At 34.2% G+C, this 15,039-nt stretch overlaps 3 protein-coding genes across 3 annotated transcripts; 2 read left to right on the top strand and 1 right to left on the bottom strand.

Moving 5' to 3' along the window:
- The first annotated feature begins 1,196 nt into the window (after positions 1-1,196).
- cest-25 (Carboxylesterase type B domain-containing protein) lies at positions 1,197-6,648 on the top strand. Its single transcript, NM_065208.8, has 9 exons — positions 1,197-1,311; positions 1,377-1,436; positions 2,301-2,393; positions 2,457-2,856; positions 4,103-4,287; positions 4,334-4,490; positions 4,874-5,200; positions 5,630-5,759; positions 6,392-6,648. The coding sequence occupies exons 1-9, from the start codon at positions 1,198-1,200 to the stop codon at positions 6,576-6,578; spliced, it is 1,653 nt and encodes a 550-aa protein (NP_497609.1). The 5' UTR covers position 1,197; the 3' UTR covers positions 6,579-6,648.
- Positions 6,637-9,388, top strand: Y71H2AM.12 (Ras-related protein Rab-18). The gene is made up of 6 exons (NM_065207.9): positions 6,637-6,902; positions 6,956-7,068; positions 7,388-7,496; positions 7,546-7,654; positions 8,160-8,311; positions 9,139-9,388. Exons 1-6 carry the CDS (start codon positions 6,854-6,856, stop codon positions 9,192-9,194), a joined length of 588 nt encoding a protein of 195 aa, NP_497608.1. The 5' UTR covers positions 6,637-6,853; the 3' UTR covers positions 9,195-9,388.
- cosa-1 (Cyclin N-terminal domain-containing protein) lies at positions 9,058-14,612 on the bottom strand. The gene is made up of 9 exons (NM_065206.6): positions 14,549-14,612; positions 14,413-14,470; positions 14,140-14,299; positions 13,833-13,965; positions 12,885-13,056; positions 12,066-12,175; positions 11,146-11,352; positions 9,303-9,495; positions 9,058-9,230 (listed from the first exon to the last, which is right to left on the bottom strand). Exons 1-9 carry the CDS (start codon positions 14,560-14,562, stop codon positions 9,195-9,197), a joined length of 1,083 nt encoding a protein of 360 aa, NP_497607.3. The 5' UTR covers positions 14,563-14,612; the 3' UTR covers positions 9,058-9,194.
- Between the last annotated feature and the right edge of the window lie 427 nt (positions 14,613-15,039).

Here is a 15,039-nt window from a genome sequence, read left to right as displayed (position 1 = left end):
ATTTGAACTTTTCTTCCCATGAGATAGGAATTTGAATAATGGCATTCTATAACTTTACTAAGAAAAAATATCCCCAAAGGTTGCTCGCTTCCCTCCAAATATTACGAAATCTCCAAGTTTCTCAGTAATAATTTTCATTCAGATTACTGAAAAATATACACAGAGTGCTTTAGAGTTAACTGAGAAGTTATTTTAAAACGCGAGCCGAGCTCAAATGTATTTTGATAAAAGTGGCTATTTAGGCTTAAGCCGCGCCATACCGCCGGTGTGTCATAAGGATTTCCAATATTTTATTCCAGTTGGGCATACTAGTTTTTTTCGGGCGCTTAGGCTTAAGTGTGTCATAAGGATTTCCTATATTTTATTCCAGTTGGGCACCCTAAGTCTAAATAGCTCTTTTTCTTTTCTTTTGCGCTCCAAGCGCAAGGAAAAACCTTCTTGTAACTTTTTAAGAGGTTAGGCTTAGGCTTAGGCTTAGGCTTAGGGTTCAGTAGGCTGAGGATTTGGCGTATGCATGGGCTTAAGATCTGGGCTTACAGTTTCAAGTCCGTTTTCACTTGTAGTATTTGCATACGGAAATTGTTTTTCTGTAGCCTACCTGTGTACTCATATGACTAAAACGTACACTATCTCTCTCAGTCTCTTTTGCGCAGAACGAACACGTATCTTTGTGTATCGACTTGTTTATTGATGATTTTTGTCATAGTTTCACTTTTTTTGCCCTGAATGCAAATTTTCTTCGGTCGATTGGATTTTTCTGAATTGTGTTTGTTATTTATTAAAAAAAAAACTTTAGACTAGTTTTACGATCAGTTGAATTTTTTTTTGTAATGATGTAGCATTTTTTTCTGTTTAAAAATGCTTATTTTGGGAAATTAAAAAGCTAAATTTTTCTCTAGTCTAGACAATGCACCATATTCGACGCGCAAAGTTAACTGATCACAAATCAATCCCACAATGTTTGTTCAATAATTATCATTTCCTCATTCAATTTTTGTGACCTCTCAAGTTGTGTAGTCTGGAGGGATGGAGGAATGTAATAAATAAATAGACACATAAATACTTTATTATCACTGATAAAAACCGATTATCAGTCAAATAGTGTTGCCACTTTCGAAATTGCTTGTTGTCGTCTGTCAGCCAAATTTTCTTCTCGATGCACCATGTTCTGCTCGCAAATTTTTTTTTAATTTCAGAATGGGAGGAACAGTTTCAAAGCATACAACTCCACATTATCCGCCTTCCAGGCAGGTTTTGACAAGTTATGGTCCAATTGAAGGCCGTCGGCTTATTCATGAAGGGGAGAAGCAGGTATGGAAATTTTTTTTCTCGGAATTAAAAATTAAAATTAAAATTGAAAAAACTTTAAATTCCAGGTGGACGCGTTCCAAGGTATTCCGTACGCCGCTCCGCCAATTGGTAATTTGAGATTTGCGGTGAGTGGGAAATTTGAAACTTTCGCGTAAGATATGACGTATTGGGCTGTGTTTACACAATTTTGGCTTACGGACTCGGTACACTATATCTGACGCGCAAAATTCAATTTTCATAATTTGCTCGTAGGATATGATGCATCAGTGCCTGTGTTTGCCTAATTTTCAGTTGTGGGTAGAATGCATCATATTCGAAGCGCAAAGTGCAGTTTTCAAAATTTGCGCGTAAAACATGGTGTATCAGAGGCCGTGTTTGCACAATTTTGACTGACGGAATCAATACACCATATTTTACGCGCAAAGTTCAATTTCAAAATTTGCGCGTAAAATATGATGTATTGGAGTCTGCGTTCGCCCAGTTTTGATTTTCGGACACAATACACTGCATTTGACGCTCAAAATTCAGTTTTATAACTTGCGCGTAGGCCTGTTGAATGGGTCGAGATGGGTCGACCCGCGACCCAATTTTGTGTCGGGGTCGCGGCCCCGACCCACTTTTTGGGTCGGGGTCACGTCCCCGACCCATTTTCGGAAAATGTCTGAAATCGAAAAAACATGTTTGTTTTGTTGTAAAGCGTGTTTAAACGTTGATTCTTATGCTTTTTTGTATCGAAAATAGGGTATGTTTTTTTTAACTGATGAAAATACGATAATTTTATAATTTTCAGCTTTTACACGTGTTTTTTGACAAAACATAATTTTTCAAGTTTTTGATAATTTTCTGTTAAATTTTGGAAAAATGGGTCGGGGACATGACCCCGACCCGGCCGACCCAAAAAAATGGGGCGACCACTCCACAGGCCTACTTGCGCGTAATCACATTTGACTTACGGACTTGCCACACCAAATTTGACGCGCAAATTTCAGCTTCCTCAACCCCACGAAAAATGGACGGAAGTCAGGGAGACCAAATCATTCGGAGCTAGAGGAATTCAAAAAGATCATGTGCTTTCGCCAAAGGTACGCATTTTTCTTTTTTTTTCAACGACGCTCCGCTAAACGCTAAACAACACGCATTTTCAGACATCCCCACAATCCGAAGACAACCTAACACTCAACATCTTCACTCCAGTATGGACCCCAAAAAACGAGACAGGATTCCCTGTAATTCTGTACATCCATGGTGGAGGTTTTGTCAGTGATAGTGCTCATAAATACGGTGATATGAGTATTTGTCAACACCTTGTGACAAAAGATGTCGTAGTTGTCACAATTCAATATCGATTGGGATTTCTCGGTTTTTGGACAACTGGAGACAGTTCTATTCCGGATAATGTGGCACTTCATGACATGGTTTTTGCGTTGAAATGGGTTAAGGAGAATATTGGGCTGTTTAATGGAGATCCAAATAATATTACATTGATGGGACAATCTGCTGGTGGAGCTTCTGTCGATTTTCTCAGTATTTCTCCAGTCTCCAGAGGTGGGCGTTTAGATTTATGCCCTGAAAAAACATGGTGCATAGGGGTTTGCAAATGCGGACGGAGTGCACCATGCTTGGTCATTTTCAGAAATCGAAAAGTTTGCGCGTAAAACATGGTGCATCGGGTGTCACGGTGTGCGCCAAATATATAAAGACCGACTACATCACATTTGACGCGCAGAAATGTCGCTTGTAAAGCCACTTTCAAAAATTTGAAAATTTGCGCGTAAAACATGGTGCATTGAGTATAGATTCAAGTTGCGGACCTAATGCATCACATTTGACGCGCAATTTCTGAAATTTTTGTTTGAAGACTGAGATTTTTGACTGAATTTAAGAAAAAAAACATTAGAAAAAAAGGCAACGGGAAACGCTCTTAAAATATGCAAATTTTCGAATTCCTCGTCAATTTCTACCCCTTCAAGCCAATTTTCAGGCCTCAAACGTCAAAAACACAAAAACTGTGCATTTTGTCGTGGGATGTTCGGTGTTTGCGTACTTTTGGGGCTACCGTACACCGTGAAATTCTCATTTTGAGCTAGAAAGCCAGGAAAAAAGTTTCAGTGGTGAAAATTGGCGGGGAAGTCGAAAATGACATCGAAAATTGTTAAAAACTAAGAAAAAACATGAAAATGTGCAGTTTTCAACTTAAATCGGAAATTTCAATACAGTTTAAATAGGAAATTTGAATTCCTCGTCAATTTCTACCCCGCGAACCCATTTTTCAGGACGCTAACTTCAAAATTTGCAAAACTGTGCATTTTGTCGTAAGCTCTATGATATTTGCGTACTTGTGGGGCTATCGTACCTCGGAAAATTCTTGATAATCAAAAATGCCATGTAACTGTTATTAGAAAACAAAATATTTAAACAAATTGAAAGGTGAAATCAGAAAAAGAAATTTGCGCGTAAAATATGGTACATTACATTGTTTCCTATTGCGAATTCAACACACCGCACGGCCCGGCAAGTGGTACATCAGTACAAATGCGCTCCACCGCACACACAGGTTCATACGCGAGTTATGGAAAAAACTTCACGTACAAAAATTAGAGAATTCTTTTTTGGTCATTTTGTTTTTCAAATTTTAAAAAATGAACGTGCTGTTTTTGAGAAATACGCGTCAACGCAGCCGAGCAGGCATACGGAATACGGTAGACAAATTGCGTACACGTACCACTTGCCGACCCGTGCAAGTGGTACGAAAAAAAAAATGCAAAAATTCAGAAACAATAAAATATTCCAGATCTCTTCCAAAAAGTGATCCCAATGGGAGGAAATGCCAGTTGTAGTTGGGCAATACATCCCCGCCCACTCAATGCCTGTAGAAACCGTGCTCAGGAAATTGGAGTTTTTGATGGAATGAACACTTTGGATTGGGTGGAAAAGCTCAGAGAGTTGCCCGCCGATAAATTTGCATCTGCACTTAATGTAAGTGTGCTCCATTGAGGATTTACTTTCAAGATCCATTTTTCAGATGGAAGCAGTTGACACAAAAACTGATCCCGAATTGCTCATTGGTCCCAAATATGACAACCTCTTTATTCCAAGACCAGTTATGGAGCTCAGAAAGGAGGCCCCAATGAAGCCAAGATTGCTGGGATGTGCCAAGAGTGAGGGTCTTGTTTTTGCGTGTAAGTTTTATCAGATTATATCTATGTTGTCTGTTAATAATTTCTTGATAAAGTTAAAGAAAACCGAGCTATAAGTCTGATGCGCCATGTATCAGAATAGGGCAAACTTTGGAAGCTCGTATCTCTGTTCATTTTGGTGATAACAAAATATTTTTTAAAACAAAACTGTAGAAAAAGAAATGACAAATATTTTCTCAGTTGCAAACTTTTTGGTAAAACAAACGCGAGCAGAGTTATAAGCTGCCAAAGTTGGGCAATAGATGATGCATCAAACAAAAATAAGCAAGGAGCTTAAAGTGTTGTCGATTTTTGTCAAACTATAATATTACAAAACACCCAATTTAAACACATGTTGCATCGAAGAAAAACCCTGCTATTTCCAGTCTTCGGTCTAAACACGAAACACCCACTTCACGCTGTTCAACAAGACGTCTCTGCAATTCTCTCTGAAAAGCTGTTCCCCCTGAAAGCTCGAGACTATCAAGAAAAAGCTCTGGAAAAACTGATCGAAATCGGAACAGATCATTCGAAAGAAGAATGGCAACGAGCGATGGTTGATTTGAAGGGCGACTCATTTTTGAATGTCGGAATACAACAGAATGTTCTGGATGTATTGGAGACTCAACCATCAACTCCTATTTATATGTATTCGTTTGATTATTGCAATCCAAAAGCTTATGGAATTATGGGATTTAAGTTGCCGTTTAAAGGTAAGCGTTGTGTTTTGTAGCATTAAAAAGTTGTGTCTTTCAACATTTTGATTTACTTACGATAGAAAATGCAAAATTCTGAGATTGCACGCCATATTTGACGCGCAAAATATCTCGTAGCGAAAACTACAGTAATTCTTTAAATGACTACTGTAGCGCCTGTCCATTTAAGACCTCGAATTTTTAGCGATATTCCATTTTTCTTCACTATTTTCTCATTTTTTGCTTGATTTTAATATTCTGTCGATAAAAAACTATTAAAATTCATTTCAAAAATCGAGATCCCGTAAATCAACACAAGCGCTACAGTAGCCATTTAAAGGATTACTGTAGTTTTCGCTACGAGATATTTTGCGCGTCAAATATGTGGTGCAATACGCATTCTCAGGATTTTGTCAAACACGTATCTAATTTTCCAATCAATTCCAGACGCTACCCACTGTACTGATATCAGTTATGTTGTCGGAAATCATATTGTCAATTCTTTCGATTTCAATGAGGAAGACTATAAAATGATTGAGATCACCACTCGATTATGGACCAATTTCGCGAAATATGGGTTAGTTAAAATATGAATTTAAAAAAAATGGTGGAAAATTTAAAATTTTAAGTTAAATTTATTTCAAAAAATAAAATTTTGAAACAAATTTCAATTTTCAATTTTTTTAAATCAAAATTTGGTACGAAATTTAGACTTAATTCAATTTTTTTCAAGAAAAATCGAATTTAAAATTTTCAAATAAATTAACCGCCAAATTTAAATCTAACTTTTTCCACAATCAAAACCTAAAAAGTTTATTTTAGCGCGCGAAATTCAAACTTTATTGTAAAATAATTTTATTATCCAGACGCAAAATTTTGTGATTTTTGCACCAAAAGCCGGGGTCTTGACACGACATTTTTTTTCGTTGAATTCGAAAAGGTATGTGCCTTTAAAGACTACTGTAATAACAAACTTTCGCTGCTACTTTATAGATTTTTCATCGCTTTTGATACAAATTTACTTATGCATTAAAAACCCAAATATAACATAAACTGAAATTTTGACGAATCGTTAGAAAAATCAATGAAATTCCTACAGCAGCGAAATTTTCGAAATACAGTACTCTTTAAAGGCGCACACCTTTCTGAATTCAACAGAATTTTGTTGAGGCCCAAAAATCAAATTTTTGGTTAATTTCCCAATTCCAGAAACCCAAATGGCGAGGGTGATGACGTGGCACATCTGGAAGAGAAATGGGAGCCGGCCACAATCGAATCCCCACAGACACACATGGCACTAACATTACAACCAAAGCTTCATCACGTCTACAAGCAAGGAAGACCACTGTTCATGGCAAAACTTCTCAAGGAGGCCAGACCACCGCCGAATCTCTAAATTTGCGCGTCAAATGTGGTGTAATGTTATTTGTATACCGTATTTTATTATAATAAACGACTTTTTTCCCAATCAATTTCCTTGAATTCGACTGATAAGAAATGAACATTTCACTGATACGACTGTGACGACGGCGAAAAGCGAGAAAAAAAGAAAAAATTGTTTTTTTTTCCAACCAATTTTTTCTCATTTCTCTCACCACCCTGCAGCTGTGCGTGCGACAATAAATTTCCTTCTTCGCTCCGTTCAATATTTTATATTTATTTTCGCATCATATGGACACTATCAAAACTGTCAAAGTTGTGGTTGTTGGGGAATCCGGAGGTTTTTTTGTCAAACTTTTTTTGGCTGGAATTTCGAACTTTTCAAATTTTCAGCCGGAAAAACTGCCTTGCTCACGTGTTTTCTCGATAACACATTTGAAACCGACCCGCTGACGACGATCGGAATCGATTTTAAGCATAAAATTGTGCAATTGAATGATGGACAGGTGGGCGAGACAATTTTGCGCCTGAGATATGGCGTGGCCGAGCGAAAGCAATCTGTCGCCGAATTTTCTCAAAAAAAAAATTGAAAAAGCTAGTAGCATTGTAAAATTGAAATTTGAATTTGAATTCCATCTTTAAAAAATTTGAAGAAATTTGAACTCCCGCCAGTTTTTTGTAAAGAAATTTTAATTCTCGCCAAAGTTTTTATCAAGAGATTTGAATTCCCGCCGATTTTCTGAAAAATTTTAATTCCCGCTAAAGTTTCTATCTCAGTATTCTCAGTAGAGCGCGTTTGTTAACAAAAAAACCAATAATTTTCAGTCAATTCGCCTTCAATTATGGGATACCGCAGGCCAGGAGAGATTCCGACAACTAGCGCCTGCCTACATTAGAAGTGCTCGTGTGGCTCTTCTTGTCATTGATCTTTCAGGTAAACGCGCTCTATGGCTAATTTCCGGGCCCCACCACGATTTTTTAAGATGAAAACTGCGTGGAACATTTGATCCGATGGAAGGGAATAATCGATAAAAATAAAAGTGATTTCACTTCAACAATTATTGTTGGAAACAAGCACGATCTTGTTAGTGAGTGAGTTCTTTTTTTGGGCATTTTTTGGCGCCAAACGACACTCCGATGGTCTCGGCACGATTTTAAAGGAGAGCGGTTTTTCTTATTTTCAATTATAATTTCTTTCACACATGTTTTTTAAACCAGTATTACCGGAGCCCTAAATTCTGAGAATGCGTATTGGGCAATATATCTAACGCGCAAAATATCTCGTAGAGAATACTACAGTAATTCTTTAAATTATTACTGTAGCGTTGGTGTCGATTTACGGGAATTAGTTATTCACTGAAAGTCGAGCCTGTAAATCGACACAAGCGCTACAGTAGTAATTAAAGAATTACTGTAGTTTTCGCTACGAGATATTTTGCGCGTCATATATGTTTCCCAATATGCGTTCTCGGAATTTAGTGTTCACATAAAGGAATCCGGTAGAAACCTACAAAAACTAATTTCAATAGACCCTGTTCCTTTAAATTCCCAACGGGATTTCGGAGTATCATTTCGCGCCTGAATATCGATTTTTCAGAAAACGATCTCCCCGTCTAACTGCAATAATCCGTGAGACAAACGACGAATATATTGAAACTTCGGCAAAAATGAGAAAAAATATCAAAAAACTTTTTTCGTCGGTCGCTTGCCGCCCGTTTCCGGAGCACGAGACTAGTCAGATTATATTATGTAGGTTGCTGTGCAATTTTGCGTGTGATTTGGTGTATTAGGTTAATTTTCTCGCATTCTCACGTAGTGTCAGTCTGTCCCATTACGGTTTGATCTACAAAAAATGCGGGTTTTTTTTTTCGCGCAAAAAAAAGTGACGTCAGCACGTTGTTAACCATGCGAAATCAGTTGAGAGCTATGCGTCTTTTCTCCCGCATTTTTTGTAGATCAAGCCGAAATGAGACATTCGGACACCACGTGCATGCTGCGTTATTAAGAAACAAGAAACCATCAGAAACCATTTCTTAATACATACAATATACACGAAAATTGGCATTTTTAGCAAACTTGCGCGTGAAATGTGGTGTATTGAGTACCTGGCAAGAAATTTAACACAATTTTCGAAAAAAAAAGTTAACATTTCTTTGTAAAGCAGGACAATTTTCAGCAAAATTGTAGATTTCTGCATAAAACTCCTGAATTTGCGCGTGAAATGTGGTGTATTAAATAAGTGGCAGAAAAATGTTAAAACACTATACTTTACGCGCAAATTTAATTTTTAAAATTTACTTTCTTCGAATTTTTACAATTTTTCGTTAAAAAATCACTATTTTTCACGCAAAATTTAAGATTTCTACAAAAATTCTAGAGATAATGCGCGTAAATTGTGGTGCAATGAGTACGTGACAGGAAATTGCGAAAACTCCATACTTTACGCGCAAATTTGAATTTTTGGATGATTTCATTGAAAAATGAAACATATTTATAAAACTAAATCCAAATTTATTAAATTAAACATTATGCATTCAATATGGTACATGACAATAAAAATCAATAATTTGTTGCAGTGAACGAGCCGCGACCAGTGGAATCGGCGACAAAGAGGTGCTGTCAGAGATGGTAGTTACGAGGAGGTGCTGCATTCCGGAATACTCTCATTCTGAAATAAATAAAAAATAATTAATTGTAAAATTGCCACGCGTGGCCTAGAAAAAACTCGGCCAGCAGTTACCTTTTTCGCGCAGGCGAGCTCTATAATCGATTGCTTTAATGGTTCGACATAAGCATTGTCACATCTCAATAAATTATTGATTATCACTGAAACATTGGCAATTTGAGAAGTGCCGAGAAGTAGAATGTAAGCAGTTTGGACGGTTGCGGCGGCGAGCAATTGGATATCCCATTTGAATTTTGAGATGTTTAATCTGAAAAATTGATATAAAATACTCAAAAAAAAACTGCTCCAAAATAGCGAATTTCGTGAATTTTTGGTTCAAAAATTTGAGAAAAGGTGCTCCAAATTTTTGTGAAGAAATTTGAATTCCCGCCAAAACTTTTCTGAAGAAATTTGAATTTCCGCCAATAAATTTTTTAAGAAATTCCAATATTTTCCCGCCAAAACTTTTCTGAAAAAATTTGAATTTCCGCAAAAAATTTTTGAAGAAATTTGAATTCCCGCTAAAAAATTGCCGGGAAACTATTGATTTATCAAAAAATTTGCACATCTTTTCTAAGAAAAAAAAGAAAATGCCTTCAAAAATAGAGAAATAACTGAAAAAAAATCAATGTGAAAACGCGCTCCACGGCTAAATGAGAAAGCTCCGCCCCCAACCGTTGGGTCTCGTTAGGTATTTGGCGGCAAAACTGTAAATTCAAAATTTTCAATTAATTTCGCAAATTTTAAAGCAGCTTTTCGCATTTTTTGTCAAATTTGCAGTTTTTCGAAAAAAAATTTTTATTTAATTTCCCGTTGTCCCGCCAAATACCTAACGAGACCCAACTGTTGAAGGCGGAGCTTAACCAATTGGCAGTAGAGCGCGTTTTCACGTTTTCAGCTATTTTTTTCCGAATTTTTTTCTTAAAAGTAAGTTTTAAAAAATTAGGTAATTTAAATTTTTGCGGAAAAATTTATGAAATTTGAGTTTTTTTTTTTTCAAAATTTAAGAATTAATTTAAAACTTTTAATTTCTGTCATTTTCAAGGTAAAAAATCCACGGAAATTCGATTTTTCGGCAAAAAAAAAACTGGATTTTGTAGTTTTTTGTCTTAAAATGTGCAAAAACACTGCAACTTTTTCCTCACGAGGGACGAGGCAAAAAGGTTTCTAGGCCATGGCCGAGTCCCCGACAAATTTCAGCGGCCATTTATCTTGCTTTGTTTTCCGCCTGTTTTCTTTTGTTTTTCACAGATTTTTCCCGTTTTTTCTTATTAAAACTGATAAATAAATATTTTTTGCAGATGCTAAAACAATTTCCAAGTAAAAAAATCATGTATTCAGTGGGCAAGCAGCGGTGAAAGTGGTCAATGGATTACAGGAATACAAAACCTAAACTTTTTCTGAAACATGATACATATGATGCTTAGATGCTGAAATTACCTGATTTTCATAACGAGACCGCTGAAAAAGTTTTGAGGATTTCAAAATTCAACATTTTGTGCGAAAATCTCGACTTTCTCACCAAAAAAGTTGAACTTTGGAAACCTCAAAACTTTTTCAGCGGTCTCGTTATGAAAATCAGGTAGTCTCAGCATTTAAGCAGAATATGTATCATGTTTCAGAAAAAGTTTAGGTTTTGTATTCCCGTAATCCATCATATTGCATTGACCACTTTCACCGCTGCTTGCCCACTGAATACATGATTTTTTTACTTGGAAATTGTTTTAGCATCTGCAAAAAGTATTTATTTATCAGTTTTATTAAGAAAAAACGAAAAAAATCGATAAAAAACGAAAGAAAACAGGCGGAAAACAAAGCAAGATAAATGGTCGTTAAAACTTGTCGGCCCCTCTGCCATGGCCTAGAAACCACTTTTCCTCGTCCCCCGTGAGGAAAAAGTTGCAGTGAAAAACCATGCCTTTCCTCCGTTCTACAAATCGCCGGACACTTTCGAATAAATCGTTCGTATAATTCGATATGATTAATAAAACAGACATCTAATACAATTAATGTATGTTGCCATAGATCATTATATTTCTCCTCGTCAATCATTCCACGCTTTTTCATTGTAAATGTGAGCACTTTTAGAGCCATTTCACATGCATCTAGTGGACTGTCAGGCATTCTGGAAAAATTTTTGGATTTTTAAGAAAATCTATTAAATTTAATAAAACGAAAAATAATTTCTGGATAAAAAATTTAAATTTCAAAAAAAATTTTTTGGAAATTTCTTTAAAAATTAAAAAAAAAATTTAGGTTAGTTTTGGGTTTTTGAGATGAAAAACTTAAAATTTGAAAAAAAAATTTTTTTCTAAAAATTTTTTTTTTCGAAATTTTAAGTTGTTTACCCTAAAACCCTAAAACCAACCCAGATTTTAATGATAATTAAAATTTGGGTTGCTTTTAGGGTAATAAACTTAAAATTACAAAAAAAATTTTTTTTTGGAAAACATTTTTTTAAATTCAAATTTTGGTTTTTAGGGTAATAAACTTAAAATTACAAAAAAAATTTTTTTTTGGAAAACATTTTTTTTAATTCAAATTTTGGTTTTTAGGGTAAAAAACTTGAAATTTCAAAAAAAAATTTTTTTTTGGAAAACATTTTTTTTTAAATTCAAATTTTTGGTTTTTAGGGTAAAAAACTTGAAATTTCAAAAAAAAAATTTTTTTTTGGAAAACATTTTTTTTTAAATTCAAATTTTCGGTTTTTAGGGTAAAAAACTTAAAATTTACAAAAAAAAAAATTTTTTTCGAGTTTAGGGAAGCTTTTGAGTCGAAAATTGTGATTTTTCGACAAAAAAATTCCATTTTTTTTTGCAAAAAATTTCCAATATTTACTTGAATCCGATGAGCTTAAAAACGCGTTGCTCCGATTCCAAAACAGCGGATATTGTGTACGGTAGGCCGATTTTTCGTAGAGTATTCACAACTTGACGAGACGATAGACTCTGGAAAAATTGGAATTTTTGAAAAGAAAATTCGGAAAATTGAAAAAAATTAAGGTTTTCTAAACGACACTCCGATATTCCGAGAAAAATTTTAAAATTTTCGTTTTTTTCTGAAAAAACCGGAAAATTTTCGATTTAATTTTCTCAATTTTCAAAAAAAAATCGATTTTTTCAGAGAAAAAGCTTATAATTTAGGTAATTCGTTCCGGAAAATCGAAAATGTTTCGATTTTTCGATTTTCTGTGAACAAAAAATTAAATAATCGATTTTTTTCCGATTTTTTTTTTTGAAAAAAACAACTACTATTTTTATTTCGACGAAATAATGGTTTTTTTTTATTTATTTTTAAACAAAAAAAAAAATTTTTTTCGAAAAAAATTGATAATTTATGAATTTTATCGTTAATTTCTCGATTTTCAAGAAAAAAAAAAGATTTTCTTGAAAATGAAAAAATTATTAGAAAAATCATCGCAAAATCGAAATTTTTTAAATTTTTTTTTGTAAAAAATAATTTTTAAAAAATTACGTTAATTTTCTAAAATTTTTTCAATTGTTTTAAATTATTTTTAAAAAAAACATCGAAAAGTTTTAATTTTTCCGGGTTTTTCGGAATAAAATTTTTTTCTAAAAATCATCGGAATTTCAAAAAAAAAATTTTGAAGCGGAATATCGGAGCATCGTTGAAATTCGAAAAAATCCCCGCGTATACATCATGATAACTGTGAAATTTGCTGCTAATCTGAATTGCAGTTAGAATTCTCAACGGAATCTGTCGTTCCATATTCGATTCAAGATTTTCCCATTCTCTTTTCTTCCGTTGAATCGACATTTCTTGTCGTTCCATGAAATCGTGCAGAGAGCACAGGTGGCGGAGCATGAAACTGTAAAATTTTGGGGGGTTTTCAGGGGAAAAATCGATTTACGCAACTCGTGTACTCCTCGAAGAGAACATTTTGAAAGTTTTCGAGTTTATGGCAATTTTGAAATATCGAAAAGCGGAAAAAAACGTTTTTTTATCACAAAGTTTAGGCAAAAAACTCTAAAAATTACGGTAAGAAAATCAATTTCCACTTTGTTGTAGCTTTTTTGGGTCGAAAAACAAAAAAAAACCTTTTTTTTTCGATGTTTCAGAAAAAAAAACCTTCCAATTCATTTTTAACCGAATTTTTTCAAATTTTTTGTTTAAAAAATCTTTAAAAAAACATTTTTTTTTGTAATTTTTCCATAAATGATTTTTATGGAAGTCATTTCCAGTTTTTCCTCTGAATTTGTCACTTTTTTCTGTGTAGGTTTGCAAAATTGAAATAAAAATATAAAAATAAAAAAAAAGATTTTTTACAAATTTTTTCCGGTCGAAAAATGAAAAATTTCTGTTTTTTTTTTCGATTTTTGTTTAAAAAAACTTTAAAAAACAATTGTTTTGTAACTTTCTCGAAAAAAAAAAAAATTTTTTTTGCGATTTTTAATCAATTTCAGAGAATTTGTAGTTTTCAACAGAAAATACATAGGTTTTTTCATGTACAACACTATAAATATTATGAAAATTTGCGAAAAATGGTCAAAAATCGAGAATTTTAGCGAAAAACGTTCAAATCTTGTCCTCGGGGAGTACACAATGCTGCGTAAATCGACACGCTTCCGGAGCCGCCATACTCACGAATTTAAGATCAACGCGGCGGTGAATCGAACCTCATTGGGCAGCCGTAACCTGACGCAAACTGTGAAAACGTATTCAACAAGTTTTGGCTTCATAAAATCGAAATCACTCTGATTTGCGGCGTTTTGACGCTCTGAAAAATTGGGAATTAGCTGAAAATTGCAATTTTTCCGAGAAAAAATTTGCAAAAAATCGAAAATTTGCGAGTTTAAGCCATTTTAAGCCTAATTTTCCCAATTTTTAAGGTTAAAAACCTTGAAATTTACGAATTTTTGCAATATAAACATTGAATTTCCGATATAAACACCTCGAATATCAACAGCCATTTGTGCAATGCAATCCGTCCAATAAATCATATGACACGCTCCCCGAGGGTCATAAAAATCAGGTTCCATTGAAACCAGCGTTTTCGGTGGCTCATTGTCGCTTTTTGGCTCATTTTTCTTCAGATTCGGATTTTTTACGGTCTGAAAAATTAAAAAATCAAAAAAAAAATCAATTATTTCCATTTTCAGCCAGTTTTCTCTCAATTTTCTTGCTGTTTTTTCAAAAAAATTAGAGAAAAAGGTATATTTCGAACCTGATTCGCTGCTGATACGGCAGGTGTACCTAGAGTTGAAGTGTTTTTGCGGTGTGACCTGTAAAAAACGCATTTGTTATCACGAGAAACATGGTGACAGGCAGTGTTCGCATTTTATTTTGAAACGACAACTCACCGAGAACTTGACATTGACACTTCAGTTCAGTTTTCACGATTTTTCACTGATTTTGTCGATTTTTGAGTTGAAAATTGAATAAAAAGTCGTTAAATAAAATAAAATAAATAAAAATCTACCGTACTACACCTGGTTCGGTGCGAGACCAATACAAAGTTTTGACCTGTGCGCCTTGAAGGTTTACGGTTTTTCTCTTATTTTTGAGAATTATTCCATTATTCGAGGAATTAAATTTTAAAATGTACGTTTTTCAGCTTGAAATTGATTTTAAACAATTTTCACTTTAAAAAACCCAAAAATTTGTTAAAATCGTTATTCTCCAAAAATTTATTTTTTTCGCCACGAGACCAGAGCCTAAGTTTTAATGCATGCACCTTTAAAGAATACTGTATTTATTTTATTTTATTTAATATTTTTTGGTTTTTCCGGTTTTTCCCTGCGAATTCCAAAATTTTTTATCAGTATTTTACACCTTACACCTTGAACCGTTT

This window comes from Caenorhabditis elegans, chromosome III, assembly GCF_000002985.6.
Source record: "Caenorhabditis elegans chromosome III".
In the NCBI taxonomy this organism is placed as follows: Eukaryota; Metazoa; Nematoda; class Chromadorea; order Rhabditida; family Rhabditidae; genus Caenorhabditis; species Caenorhabditis elegans.
This window is presented reverse-complemented; position numbering and strand designations above follow the sequence as displayed.